Source organism: Populus nigra, chromosome 5 (assembly GCF_951802175.1).
Source record: "Populus nigra chromosome 5, ddPopNigr1.1, whole genome shotgun sequence".
NCBI classification, from domain to species: Eukaryota; Viridiplantae; Streptophyta; class Magnoliopsida; order Malpighiales; family Salicaceae; genus Populus; species Populus nigra.
The window spans coordinates 23,474,659-23,489,447 of record NC_084856.1 but is presented as its reverse complement, the minus strand read 5'-3'; the positions used below and the strand labels follow the sequence as shown (position 1 = coordinate 23,489,447).

General features: G+C 32.6%; 1 protein-coding gene across 2 annotated transcripts; it reads left to right on the top strand.

Annotated features, from left to right (window-relative positions):
- The first annotated feature begins 6,321 nt into the window (after window positions 1–6,321).
- On the top strand, window positions 6,322–10,506 carry LOC133693329 (disease resistance protein RUN1-like). 2 transcript variants are annotated; one of them, XM_062114523.1, is made up of 2 exons: window positions 6,322–7,007; window positions 10,095–10,506. In XM_062114523.1, the coding sequence occupies exons 1-2, from the start codon at window positions 6,514–6,516 to the stop codon at window positions 10,294–10,296; spliced, it is 696 nt and encodes a 231-aa protein (XP_061970507.1). In that variant the 5' UTR covers window positions 6,322–6,513; the 3' UTR covers window positions 10,297–10,506. The 2 variants fall into 2 exon arrangements, with proteins under 2 accessions (XP_061970507.1, XP_061970506.1); XM_062114522.1 differs by lacking the exon at window positions 6,322–7,007 and adding an exon at window positions 7,417–8,073.
- The last annotated feature ends 4,283 nt before the right edge of the window (window positions 10,507–14,789 follow it).

Below are 14,789 nucleotides of genomic sequence, written 5' to 3'. Positions count from 1 at the left end.
CTATTTGTTGCTGCTTATCTGTTAAGAATCATCTTATTGTATAATACATATATTTTGCCCTCCTTACTGCTTTCCATGCTTTTGTGGTTGTTAGTGGGAAAGAATTTCACATTAGATGAATTTTCTGGTAAGTTGAAATCTCAACGTGGCTTATTGTTGTGGCAATTATGTAAAAATTACTGGTTATATATTTCATGTTTAAGAAATTAGGATGCCTGCGATGGAAATGAAGCAATATAGGGTGAAGGAATCATAGACTCTGATGTGTGTAGCAGTTGCACTTCTTATACCTGAAGCCATTGGCTTTCACAAAGAAAAGAGACCTTATGATGATAGAAAACCATGGAAACACTGCAACATTTAACAATTTTATTGACAGAATTATTTTATCATGAGATTAATACTCTGTTGGGGAAACGTTTATTTAATAATTCATCTATGGAATGTGTCTGTTAGTATAACGTTAATCAGTAATTTTATTATTTGTTGTTAATTTTATCGGTAAAAAAAATAAAAAACTAATTGTTTTATGGACGGAAAATACATGTAACAAAAAAAATTCTCACTAGAAATACACCAATGAAATAAATCCATCGGGATATTTTATAAAACATTTCTAGGAAACTGCATTTTTGTTTTCTTTCCAATTTGCTTACAAGCCTTAACTTTAATAGTCAAGGTGCTAGACTGCTAGTAATCTCATTACTGAAACCTAACTCTGCCTTGATTTCATTACTGAAACTATAATCACTAACAGCGCTGTCTCTTTTAAAAACAGAAAAAAAGATAACGTGTTCTGCAAAAGCCAATTGAAGTAGGGATGAGCTAGTGTATCAATTACTACTGCAGTATTGTCTCTCCATTCTTTAGGCATCTTCCAAACACATCCATAGAATTCTTCTTGCTCGCTTCATCTTCTCTAAATTATTGATAATTGTGTGACATGTTTATCCACAACTTAATAACGCTACCATCTAACTTAAAAGTTATTTAAACAGCAACTAGAACTGAGGACGATAAGTAAGGTCTGGTTTGTTAGATTAGCCTCAAGTCAAATGTAATTATTTTTATTTTTCATGCTCTTTCGAAAATACCAACCAAATAATTTCAATCCTACCAGTAGGATTACTTAACATTCTGATGGTATATCCATCACAAACACCAGTGCTAGAAATCATGGTATCGCCTCATGCTGGCCATTGATTTATCGTATATAAGCTGGTGAAGTTGCACAAGTACAACCATAAAACTAGAACTAACTGAAACAAAAGCTTAAAATAGACTAGATTGTAATGATCATTGATACTAGGAGAGCTACTGGGCACATTTTGCTGTCCATATTTTACCATTTGGATCCATCTGAAGTTAGGAACCAGGAAGGAAGATATCATGAAGCGTTTTCGTCACACGAGCAAGGCTTCCAGGTTGAGATGGAGAGGGTGGAAGAGTGAATTAAGGGCAGCTCTTAGAGAAGCTGCAGATGGCAGGGATGGTTCATCATATTCCTGTTTCCTCCTTATTCTAGTAGTACCTAGGCAACACAAGTTAAGGAAGACGTTCCATTTTTCTGATCCCGAAACTTATTTTCATTCTATTTTTAACACAAACCGTCTATGAAACATTCTACAAATCTTTTTAGAAATTTTGTTAAACAAATTCATGAATTTAAAACACACAAAAAGTTATTCCAAAACTCAAAATCAGTTCGAAATAAAAAAATATTTCTAAACTCATATATGATTTTTTAGGTGCTTTTAATGTTAAAAAAAAACACTAAAGCTGAACTCTTGTTATTATATGGATTTATTTGATATAAAAATCAATGATTTTAATGACCAAAATAATCTTCGATGACAACTTTTTTCTCTTTATATATTGGAATCTCACAATCCCTTCTTTCTCGTTCATCAAAAACTAGCCAGAAAAAAATAAAGTTTTAAGCCAAGATTGAATTTTTAAAATTTAGAGGAAATGATTACCTATTAGATAAAAAAAATAAAGGACTAAAATAAACTTTTTTTAAAAAAATCAAAATCATTATCTATTTTACATGTTTTTTTTAGTTTTGTCACCTGTCTCTCAAATCAACACTCTCTTCAAAAATAAAATAAAATATACAATTGAATGTTAATTGATGCTTCAAAAAAAAGAGAGGTTTAACTGTAGCAAAAAATAAATTCAATAACCAATTTTTTTTTTTTAATCACCGTTGAGATGTAATGGGACAATGAATATAAAAAGTAACTGTTGATCTAGGTTTTGATTTTCCGCTTGATGGACTATCAGGCCCTGTTTCTTCAAAAGAAACCCAAGTCTAGATCAATATTAATTTGACCGACAGAAATGGACCAAACATATCAAATCTGGGCCACGTGCGCACGAATTTGACACAGGAAACGAAACTTCCTAAACTGTTCGAAAAAAAACCCTTTTGGCCCACGAGGCGGCCCTCTCGCAGTAGGGTTCCAGACCTCACCTCGCTCTCTTTCTTCCACTTTCAGTTACCAGCAGGTGGCGGATCACAACCTGAAAAGTCTTCCCATCGTGTTTCCGTGTCTCTCCATTCGCATCCGGAAATCCCATCTTTCTAGTTTCGGCATTTCTTAGAGCATGTTTGTTTTTTGAAATTCATTTTTCGGGAAACCACTTTTCAAACTTTTCTATGTTTGTTTGTCATTAGGAAAGTTGGTTAACAGAAAACACTTTCTGGTCAACAGAAACACTTTTCGGTCAACGAAAAACACTTTCCAGTCAAAGAAAAATTTGGTTTGATTTCTAGAAAAGTGTTTTTCCTTTTGGCTGTGTTTGTTTTCCGGAAAGTGGTTTTCCGGAAACCACTTTCCAAACTTTCCTGTGTTTGCTTGCTATTGGAAAAGTTGGTCAACGGAAAACACTTTCCAGTCAAAGGAAAATTTGGCTTAGTTTTCAGGAAAGTGTTTTCCTGAAAAATTTGGGCGGAAAACACTTTTCAGAAGTTGTGAAAAATTTAGAAATGTCATTATTTGCTGATTATATCAAATTTGATCCTCAAACTTTTGATTGCTATATATAATTTGTTTTGAATATTTATTTTTCAATTTCATCTCTTAAAATTTAATTTTTATATTAATTTTGGTCCTTATTTTTATAATTGCTATTTGCTTTTTTCTTATCATTTTTTTATTGAAATTTTTTATCTATCAAATTTGGTCCTCATTCTTTTGATTTTTACTTATTTTATTTGAAATAATTTATGAAATGTTTATTATTATTATTTTAATTTCTTCACCTTTTATTTTTTTAATTTTTTAGATTTGATCTCTATTATTTTGATTATTATTTATTTTATTTGAGATAATTTATGAAATTATATTTTTTTTCAATTTCATTCTCATTCAACTTTTTAATTTGTAAGATTTGTTCCTCATTATTTTAATAAACTTGAAAAAATAAAACATTAATAAGTTATTTTCCAGCTCATTTTCCATAACATAACCAAACACTGGAAAGTGTTTTCCAACTTATTTTCCATTACATTACCAAACATTGAAAAATACTTTCCCGAAATTCACTTTTCCCGGAATTCACTTTCCAAAAGAAAACTACTTTCCTGCAAACAAACGGGGCCTTATTCACCATCCAGTCCAATGGGATTTTAAAACTCACTTTTCATTTTCACCTGCAAAACTTTTAAAAAAAATCATAAAACCTCATAAAGTCTATTTTCAAACAAAAACACCATTTAATCATTTAAAACTCCAAAATCCATGATCAGAAATAATTTTATAAAAATTAAATTAAAATTAATTATAAAATTAATTACTAATTAAAGAATGAAATTTAAAAAACAAACAAAACCAAGAAGCATGATTTTTTTTTAATAAAACAAAGCACGTTCAGATGTACACAACTAGCATTATCAAAATCCAAAAAAAAAACCATTTAGGTAGTAGTCCAGTGGTAAGAGTTTGAGATTAAAAGCTTTGCTCCCTCTGTGGTCTCAGATTCGAGCCTTATGGTTGCTCATATGATGGTTACTGGAGGTTTACATGGTCGTTAACTTCAGGACCCGTAAACTCATATATGATTTTTTAGGTACTTTTAATGTTAAAAAAAAAAAACACTAAAGCTGAACTCTTGTTATTACATGGATTTATTTGATATAAAAATTAATGATTTTAATGTCCAAAATAATCTTCAATGACAACTTTTTTCTCTTTATATATTGGAATCTCACAATCCCCTCTCTCTCGTTCATCAAAAACTAGCCAGAAAAAAATAAAGTTTTAAGCCATGATTGAATTTTTAAAATTTAGAGGAAGGGATTACCTACTAGATAAAAAAAATAAAGGATTAAAATAAACTTTTCAAAAAAAATCAAAATCATTACCTATTTTACATGTTTTTTTTAGTTTTGTCACCTGTCTCTCAAATCAACACTCTCTTCAAAAATAAAATAAAATATACAATTGAATGTTAATTGATGCTTAAAAAAAAAGAGAGGTTTAACTGTACCAAAAAAATAAATTCAATAACCAATTTTTTTTTTTTTAATCACCGTTGAGACGTAATGGGACAATGAATATAAAAAGTAACTGTTGATCTAGGTTTTGATTTTCCGCTTGATGGACTATCAGGCCCTGTTTCTTCAAAAGAAACCCAAGTCTAGATCAATATTAATTAGATAAACTTATCATTTATCTAATTACACACGTACATAAATTTTTCTTCAAGAATAACTTTAATGTAAAATTATTAATAAATTTTACATGTTTAAATTTTTTTTTATGATATATTGATATTTTCAATTTAATTTTTATTTTTTAGATTTCTGATTTTTTCTTGATTTTTTTATTAATTTTAATTTCACTCTTCAATCCAAGTTGATAATATATATTTTTTTCTATTTTAATTCTTATTCTTTTGATTTTTTTTGTTAATATTTTTATTTTTTTCAATTGAACTCTCAAATTGAAAAATTATTGGTGGCTTTTAATTTATTTTTTTATTTTTATTTTAACTCTTATTATTTTAATTGCTGTTTATTTATTTATTTATTTTATCTTTTAACATTTTATTTCCACGCGATTGAACTTCATAATTTTTTCTTGTATAATGCTTTTAATCTAATGACTCGGATTACGAATTTGAAAACTTAACCAGAGTTAATATTTTTTTTATTTTTTTTAATATCAAATTTAAATTCAAAATAAATTTTATAAAACAAATAAAAATTATTAATTAAAAAAATTAAAATAAAAAAAATAAAACTAAACACTGGTGAACTTGATAAGTCAAGCTATGTGCCTGACACATTAAGAAAAGACTCACGCGTAAATGAAGAAAAGACTCACGCGTGGACCTGAAAGGTCAGGGACGCATGAGTGTGGGCTCTCTTTTCTACAAAACGACGCTTTGTTAATGGGGCTGCTGCAGCAAGAGAGGCATATAACCAAGGAGAAGTGGGGTGCTGACTGGTTGGTTGGTCAGAAGTTTTTATTTTCGTATCTGGTCATTCTATGATTATGTCTTTTGATAAAACAAGTTTAAGGGCTATCTAAAAAAACAAGAACATGTGCATCTAGATTTGGAGGATGGGTCGCTCTATTTATTTTTATATTTAAAAATTCTTTTATTTTAAATTAATAATTTTTTAGTATTTTCATGTCATTTTAATACACTAATATCAAAAATAAATTTTTTTAAAATAAAAATAAATTTTTTTAATATATTTTCAAATAAAAAATATTGTAATCACACTTTCAAATACCCAAAAACACCTCTAACTTTTTTATTAATAAAAAAAATGAGTATACAACGCTTTGTCTTTCCGTGTAAATTCCACCCCCTCAAGTTATTAGAAAGTTGGAGTTTGATTTTTAGAATTTTAAAAGTTAATTTTTAATTTATTTTTATTTAAAATACTTTTAAAACAATTATAAAAACCTTATTTTAAAAAAAACACTATTTAAAGCGTGTTTGAAAATATAATTATGATTATTTTTCAAAATATTTTTTACTCGGAAATGTATCAAAATAATATATATATTTTTATTTTTAAAAATTATTTTTGATATCAATGCATCAAAATAATCTAAAAATACCAAAAAACTATTAATTTAAAATAAGAAAAATAAAAAAAATAATTTTTTTTAAAAACATCTTTAAAACAGAAAAGTAAATAGAGCTTTAATCATTTAAAACTCCAGAAAATCCTCGATCAACAAAATTAATTCCTAATATAAGGGAATGGAATTCAAAAAAATCAAAAAACAAACATGAAAAATGATTTTTTTTTTTTTAAAAAAGAAAAAACAAAGCACGTTCAGATGTACACACTTAGCACTCTCAAAATTAGGGAACCATACGTGTCAAATTTGGCAACCTGAACAGTTTGTATTCTTTCTTCCCTTCCAGCCTCCAGGTACCCTGAAAATCCTCCCACCGTTGCCGTTTCACCCATTCCCACCGGAAACTTCCATCTTTCTCAAACTCCAGTTTAATTTCGGCATTTTTTATTCACCAACCAGTCCAATGGGTTTGTTCTCACTCATCAATCTGTTGATGCTTCTCCTCTCCAGAAAGGATAACGATGTTTTCTTGAGTTTTAGCCACCACGACATTGGCAAGAATTTTGGCGATCATCTCTACAAGGACCTCAATTCTGCTGGGATTCGCACTCTTAGAGATGATGGTGGAATCTACGCAGGACAAAAGTCTGATATCAAGAAAGCGATACAGGAATCCAGGATATCGGTTGTTGTGTTCTCTAAAGGCTATGCTTCTTCAACAAAGTGCCTGGACCAGCTTGTGCACATCATGGATGCCAGGGATAAAACTGGGCTCCTTGTGCTTCCCGTTTTTTACAACGTTGATCCGTCGGAGGTCAGGAAACAGAAAGGGTTGTTTGAAGAAGCATTTGCTAAACACGAAAAAAGCTTCCATAAGGAAATGGCTAGAGTGAAAAGTTGGAGGTACGCTCTTAAAGAAGCCGCAGACCTGGCAGGAATGGTGCTGCAGCAAGACAGGTATATGAGTAATTGAATAATTGTTTTACCTTTTCAGATCTTTGCCTTCCATTTTTTTTTCTGGATAATTTAACCTAGCTATCATCTAGAAAGGAAACACGAATCTTATCGATTTAAAATAGTTCAGTCTTAGTAATTGTCAGCACCTTTCAACACCAGATTTGATTTGTTCTTGGTTCCAAAGGTTGTGCAGCACTTTCTTGTTGTGTTTATCGATTGTCAAGGAGCAATCCCTAGGACTGATCATGCATACAAAAGAATAATAGGGACCAAAAAAAGCAACTTTTTAGTATAGTTTTTCATGATATATTTTAGTATAGTTTAATCATAGTTAGATGACTTAGATCACTTCTTTAAGCTTTAGAGGCCCACGTTTTACATATCGACAGACCGCAGCCATACAAAAAAAGCACATGAACGAAGAAACCTAATAAACAGATTGAAAAAAAAAAAACCTTTTGCCGCTCTTCTTTCTTCTTTCTTCCAACAAAGAATCAAGTGAGATCTGCATCTCTTCCAACACAAAAATCTTTGTTTCTTTCGACATACTTCTCTTAGTCAAACCGATGGCTTTCAACCCAGTGACCCAAATCTTGATTCTTCTCTCGTTGATGCCCCGGACTTACGACGTGTTCTTGAGTTTCCGAGGCGAAAACACCCGTCGAAGTTTTACGGACCATCTCTACACAGCTCTATGTAGAGCAGAGATTCGCACTTTCAGAGACGACGATGGGATCCGGAGAGGAGAGAAAATTGATTTGGAAATCAAGAAAGCAATTAACGAAACAAAACTATCCATTATTGTGTTTTCTAAAGACTACGCTTCTTCGAGATGGTGTCTTGACGAGCTAGCGATGATCATGGAACGTAGAAGAACTGTTGGGCACATAGTGTTTCCAGTTTTCTACGATGTTGATCCATCTGAGGTGGGGACCCAAACAGGGAGGTATGGTGAAGAGTTTGCTAAGCATGACATACGTTTCAAGGACCAGATGGAGAAGGTGGAGGGGTGGAGGAAGGCTCTTAAAGAGGTTGCATACATGGAAGGAATGGTCTTAGAAGACGGGTACTAACTTCTCCTTTTCTTCGAAATTTATTACATCGATAGCTTATATTTTTGAATCAGCTAAGCATTTAGGAATACTTAATTTGACATTCCATACTCGAACATCACGGTTGAGCCACATGGCTAAGGGGTTGTTTTTTCTTGCTAGTTAACATGTGAGAAGGCATTCACTTACCTAGAACCGTGATTGCCAACTATCCTAGGGGAAAAGAGGTTGACGAGAATGAAAGAAATCTTACAATTTAATAGAGAAATGAAGAAATTGAAGGGATGCTCTTGGACATTTCAAAGATTAGTTTTGAAAGTAAATTAAATTCCAGAGTCCTTGCAAGGAAATCCAAACTTAGATTGCTCAGGATTTATAACTCTGGAGTTAAAAATAAGTGTAAAGTGCACCTTCCTCATGGCTGGCGTCACGTTCCTTTCTTAGGGGATGAGATATCTGCATTGGGATGAATAATTGTTTTGACCTGAGATCTTTGCATTCCAGTTTTTGTCTGGAGAAATTTAAACTAGCTATCATTTAGAGAGGAAACAAGAATCTTATCGATTTAAAATATGCAAGCCTTAGCAATTGTGAGACCCTTTCCATGCCAGATTTTTACAAAGGCTATAAATTAACCTTGAGAGATTGAATCTTCAATTTTGTTGTGCAAGTTTTAATATGGTCAAGGTTACTTCACCGGTTCAATATAGAGACAAGCTTATTGATTTGGATCCAAGAAACTGCACATGCCTCATCTCTCTTCCGAGTAGATTTTGTTAAAGATTTCCTGTCTCTTAACCTCTGTAGCTGTTCAAATGTCAATAAAAAGCATGCAGTTGGTACCAACACATTGAAAACGATGCCTTGAACTTCAATTGTCATGGTGCTAGATTGCTAGTAATCTCAGTTAACTGTCCGTTTTATGTCCAGAACCTGTGGCTGTGTTTGATATGACGTATAGGGAAAGGATGTTTTGATAACCCTTTTCATTTCGTGAAGCAAAAACATTGAAGCCATTCTAGAAATGCCAAAAAATAAACGAAAGAAACCTAACGCTGCCTTGATTTCATTACTGAAGCTATATTCACAAACGTTTCTGTGTCTTTTTCAAAGAAAGAAAAAACAAAGGTGTTCTGCATAAGTGCACTGGTCGATGTAGAACTCTCCCTCCTAAACCAATTGAAGTAGCGATGAGCCTGTGAATCAATTGCTACTGTAGTATTGTCTCTCGATTCGTTAGGCATCTTCGAAACACATGCATGGAATTCTTCTTGCTTGCTTCAGCATCTCCAAATTATTGATAATTGTATGACATGTTCATCCATACTTTAACTATCATGGCCATTCAACTTGCAAGTTATTTAAACAGTTACGGGATCTGAGGATGATAAACAAGGGCTGGTTCGTTAATTAGCCTTAGGACTCATGCATGTTGACAAATGACACATGCAATGGAGCCTTTTTGTTCCATGTTTATTGAAAAATAATTCATGGACTTTGAAAAAATAGTAGAAAAATAATGTTAAGATCAATAATAGTCTTTGCAAACATGGACCTCCCTCAAGGACTAAGTCCCTTTTCTGATCAGTAGATGAGGTGGTTACATAGGGATGGATATCTCCGAGATGTTTGCCGTGTAATTAAATTTTAATCGGAACCGTTTTGAGCTTGAAGCTGACCTATCACATCTAGCAAGGTGAAGCAAGTCTGGGAAGGAGACCAGAATCTTGGCAGTTTAAAAAGGTCAACCGTAGCAATTCTAGACCTGCAGAGGATAGAAGAAACCTTGAGACGTGGATTTTGTACAAGTTAATTTGGTCGTGTATCTTAATTTGTCAATTCAGCATCCACCCATTTGCATCGATGTATTCCAAGCTGAATTATTTTTGTAGGATATGTCTCTTCTTCTTCTTCTTCTTCTTCTTCTTCTTCTTTTTTGTAGTATGTCTCTTCTTCTTCTTTTTCTTGTATGTTTATCTGATGAGGAATTAGCAAATTAATCCGTGATTTAATTTGTATGAATGTGTGTTTGCAGGTATGAGTCAAAGTTCATAGAGTCGATTGTTAAAGAGATCGCAGATAAACTCAACTTCTCACTGCCTCACGCCCCTCCGTCCTCGTTACCACTGTCGGCGGCCCTCCGCCCACCTTCATATTTTCTTGGTCTTTTACGAGAGTGGAGAAGGTCTGTCTTTCAGACCCCCTCTCTCTTTTTATTTTTTTTGTCTTCTCACTGAATGAGATCACTCATTCAGTGAGAAGACAAAAAAAATAAAAAGAGAGAGGGCGGATGTAGGGGTAAAGCAGAAGTGTGAAACAATAGGAACTAAGCACGTGGATATCTGTCGGGTGATGAGAACAAAAGGCTGACAAGAATGGTCCCACAGCCCACCGACTTTGTCCAAGCATGGATGGATGAATTAATTGAAGGATTGGACTTCAATGAATGCTTCTCTCTCTCTTTTTTTTTGACAATTTGTATCTTTGGATCGATCGTTATGAGTGTTAACTTTTTCAAGAATTTTGAGCTCAAAATGAGATGATGAGATGCATAATCAAAGTCTAAGTGATCTTCTTTTGACATATGACTGCTACAAGTAAGTGCATGCTTAGGGTTCTTCTCAACTATATTCTTGCTAAATTTTTAAATTGTTTTTAAACACTACGAAAGAATAACAATAAAAAAGAATATAAAATATTTCCAAGTATGAATCTTAAAACTGAAAAAAGTGTATTAAAGAAAAAACAAGCTTTTTTAATCAACAAACTTGCCATTGATTTTATAAATACCACGCAAACCACAGTAGAAAAAAAACCCATAACATAACATAAGATGTGCAATCAAAGATTAGTTAATGTATGTAAAAGTCATCACACAAGTCTCTAAAATTACGCTAACATCATTAGTTTTAGAAAGTTTATTGTGTATTGCCCCGTGTTCTTCAGGGGGTTAATATATTTATATTTTAAAAAGTTAAAATTATAAAGAATGTTTTAAATTATTTAGGTGTTGTAGGAACGAAAAACCTAGTAGCTATGTCAAATTCAAATTAAGTTATTTGGGTTTGACTTTCCTAATAATAATAAAAATAATAATATTTGTAATATTTATAATAATATTAAACTTGTAAAATTCAATTCTTATAGTTTTTATTCCCTTCAAATCAAATTTATGATTTTTATTTAATAATAATAATATTTGTTTTTTAAATTTATTAATGCTAATAATAATAATAATATTAACAACAACAACAATAAAAATAATAATAATTTTTAATTTTATCCTTCAAATCAAATCTATGTTTCTTATTAAATAGTAATAATATATATTTTTTCAAATTTCATTAATAATTATATTAATAATAATGACAATAATAATATTTATAATATTAATAATAATATTAAATATTATTGACCCAAGTTCTTATTAAATATTTTATCATTCAAATTAAATCTATAATTTTTTCAATAGTAATAATATTTTTTTAAATTTAATAATAATAATAATAATAATAATAATAATAATAATAATAATAATAATATGCCTCTAATTATTCTTTTAATGCAAAATGTATCCATAGACTTGAAATCGCCACAAAAGCCCATGAAAAAGAAGCTGTCAACAAGCACGTAAAAATTCTATGATTCAGAATTGCTACTTTATGAATACAGCAAAGACTAACCTGACCAGGGATATATTTGAAGGCAAATGTACTCCAATTTTCTAGTCTTAAATGAACAGGCAGTCGAAGTTTCATGCACTACAGGAAGCATCAAGCCTGCTATTATAGCTCTAGCTTGCGTCCAAAAACAATTATTTCGAATTTACCAGTCTCAAATGAACAAACAGAACAATCTCTCGTCATATGTTCAACTTACACGTTTGTCCATCTACTCCTTGTGCGTGCGAGTTCTCTTCGTTCATGTTCTGTCTAGAAACAACAATAGAACAAGAGTCAGTCGGAGCCCTATCGACAGACGACCCTTTCATGCCTCGTTAAAGATCGATGGGGAATTGCTATATCAACCAAAACCACAAACATGGCAACCATCATAGCCCCATATTGCTTATACTTGCTACACTCTCCAACATGCAAAAGCAGAGCATTGAGCAATCAAGGTTACTGTCCCTCCTCCTTCATCCCTTGCTACTTGTCAAGTCCACCAAAGTTACTTTAAGATGCCACAGCAAACAGAGAAGAGAAGGGATGGTCCATAATTGATTGCATCCTTCTCATTTGAAACAGCAAAGTCCGGATCAAAGCTTAGAATCAACTTCAAAAGAAAACAAATATTTGTCCCGCCTCTCCTCAGTGCATAATCCATTTGGTTATATATTTCATGTTTAAGAAATTAGGATGCCTGTGATGAAGCTTTACATTAGTTTTGGGGCTGGAATTTATTCTAGGAAACCTGTGATGGAAATGAAGCAATATGGGGTGAAGGAATCATAGACTTTGGTGTGTGTAGCAGCTGCACAACTTCTTATACCTGAAGGCTGAAGCCATTGGCTTTCACAAAGAAAAGAGACCTCATGATGATAGAAAACCATGGAAGGGAACTTACCAAATGTTATTTTGATTGTTTACTAGGATGATATATAGCTAACCCTCTTTCTTGCAATTTGGTTTCTTGTTCTCCTTGTATGGATTTGTAACGAAAGCAATGACTTATTCTTCAAGCCCATGTTAATACGGTAAGGTTGCATTTGGTTAGTGTCCTAGGGAAGGACAGTCCAAAAAAAACAAGAAATGTGTTTGGAAGAGACAAAGATACAAACATAAAATAAATCTAGAACAGTTTTGAAGTGAATTTCTGTAAGAAGGAGACATGTCTAATCTGTTCACACAGTCTTTATCTTTTCTATCCAGAAACACTAACCAAACAAAATGGAATTAAAGCCAGGTGTATGGTTGATGAGACTTGCGATGCACTGGTCTGGGATGCAGACTGATGAAACCAAAAATAAAAAACCATAAGGAGGAGCCAATCCCAAACCTAGACTACAAGAAACCACAAGGTGAATGCGTTTGATACAGTTTATGATATTACAGAATCCAACAGAACCATTGCAGCTGTGTAAATCCAGGTGAATTTTCAGCATGGAAAGGCCTGGACACAGGTTGAATATATATAAAGCAAAGAAATGACCAGCCACATTGCACTGAATTTGAAAGCGAAGAGCAAAAGAAGAATTATAAAGGAATATCAAATACAACATTACTGTACAGAATGAACAGAAACAGAAGATATGATACTAGAAGTTTTTTTTCGACTGCCAGTCAAAGCCTCTGTACAGGTTTCATTCTGTTTCAAGTTATGGAGGCCTGTGTTATCTCCCAATTTCATGAGGTATAGGGATAGAAACGAACATCGAAAAGTTTTTCTTCTTTTGATGAATGCTACTCCACTTTGGGTTGCTATGAGGAAACTTTTGATTCGGATGCCAGTGCTGCAATGGTAACAAGTGAGTATCCATTCAAGGGCTCAGCATCACTGATTGCCATTGCTGAGTTCAAGGCTTCCTGTGGTATATAGTTGGTTGCTTTCAGGTGATCTAACGGGAGACCAACATCAACTAAGGAAATTGTTCAGGATAATAAAGAGGTAGCAGCACTACCATGTTTATTAATTTAGCTCTTTCAGCTGGTATCACTGGTTTATATTCCTATGGTAGTTTGTAAATCTTTCTTCAGTTTCCGATTCTGCCATTATATTACTACACATAGGGATTCTGAATCTTACCTTTACTGTTGAACTCAATAAGACTTTGGAACAATTTCTGATTTAATTTTCGCTCCGATTATATGTTGGACTGGAATCTGGTTTTATTTATGTTGTAAGACACTTTGTTTTCATACGAAGTAATCTTTGAGCTTCCATTTTGATCCAGGGCTCGAGTTAATTTGCTAATGATCTAGGCTTGATGATTTATGCTGTCCTGCTATAGTTTCTGCTGGTCTTTCTCTTTATGTTGATCCTTAATCTTTTTTCTTTCCCTTCTAGATTGCTACTTTCAGAAATAATGTGTTGCTCTCCGAGTGTTATTTTCTGTAGATTCTAATTAATTAGGGTGTGGTTCATAGGATTTGTCCTGGCAATATTCTCTAACAATCCAAAAATGCTTATCATTCTCTCTTTCTTTCCACATCTGAAAATGACAAAATATACCTGCAATGGAGAGGCCAGAAGAAGAAACAAATGGTGCAGAATCTTGCTGATGATATGACAGTGGACGTCCTCTCAAGAACTCGCACCAGCTAAGCCTTGGGTAAGGATCGTGGTGTTTGGAATCTACCTTTTGTTAGAGTTATTCGTGAAGGAAATGTCATGGCTGACCAATTAGCGAGACAACCTGTGAATCATTGTGGCTGACATTTGGGGTCGCAATCTACCTTCTGCCCCCTCCCCTTCCTCGCTCTATCTCCTTCAATCCATACTCTTGTCTTTCCTGCAGCTTTGATGATTTACGTGGTATTTTATGTTGTGTTGATCATTTTTCAAATAAAGCATGTGTTAAATTGCTTTATGAAAGCATTCATTGCTACATTTTTAGTCTAATTTTGAACCTAAATTTTCATTACTTTTTTTTTTTCCTGTTTTTGGCACCAAACCATATATAGTAGCCATCTTCAATTATGGCATCCACGATTGCCGACATTTCCACGTCTTACTTCAAATACATTAAAAAAATACTATTACCAATTAAATGTTCTATTTGATCAAAAAA

Bases quoted from the DNA above. Each gene is read 5' to 3' on its own strand.
- LOC133693329 (XM_062114522.1), top strand. From the start codon at position 7,574: ATGGCTTTCAACCCAGTGACCCAAATCTTGATTCTTCTCTCGTTGATG. The intron at 8,074-10,094 runs GTACTAACTTCT...GTGTGTTTGCAG, and splicing joins GGAATGGTCTTAGAAGACGG to GTATGAGTCAAAGTTCATAG.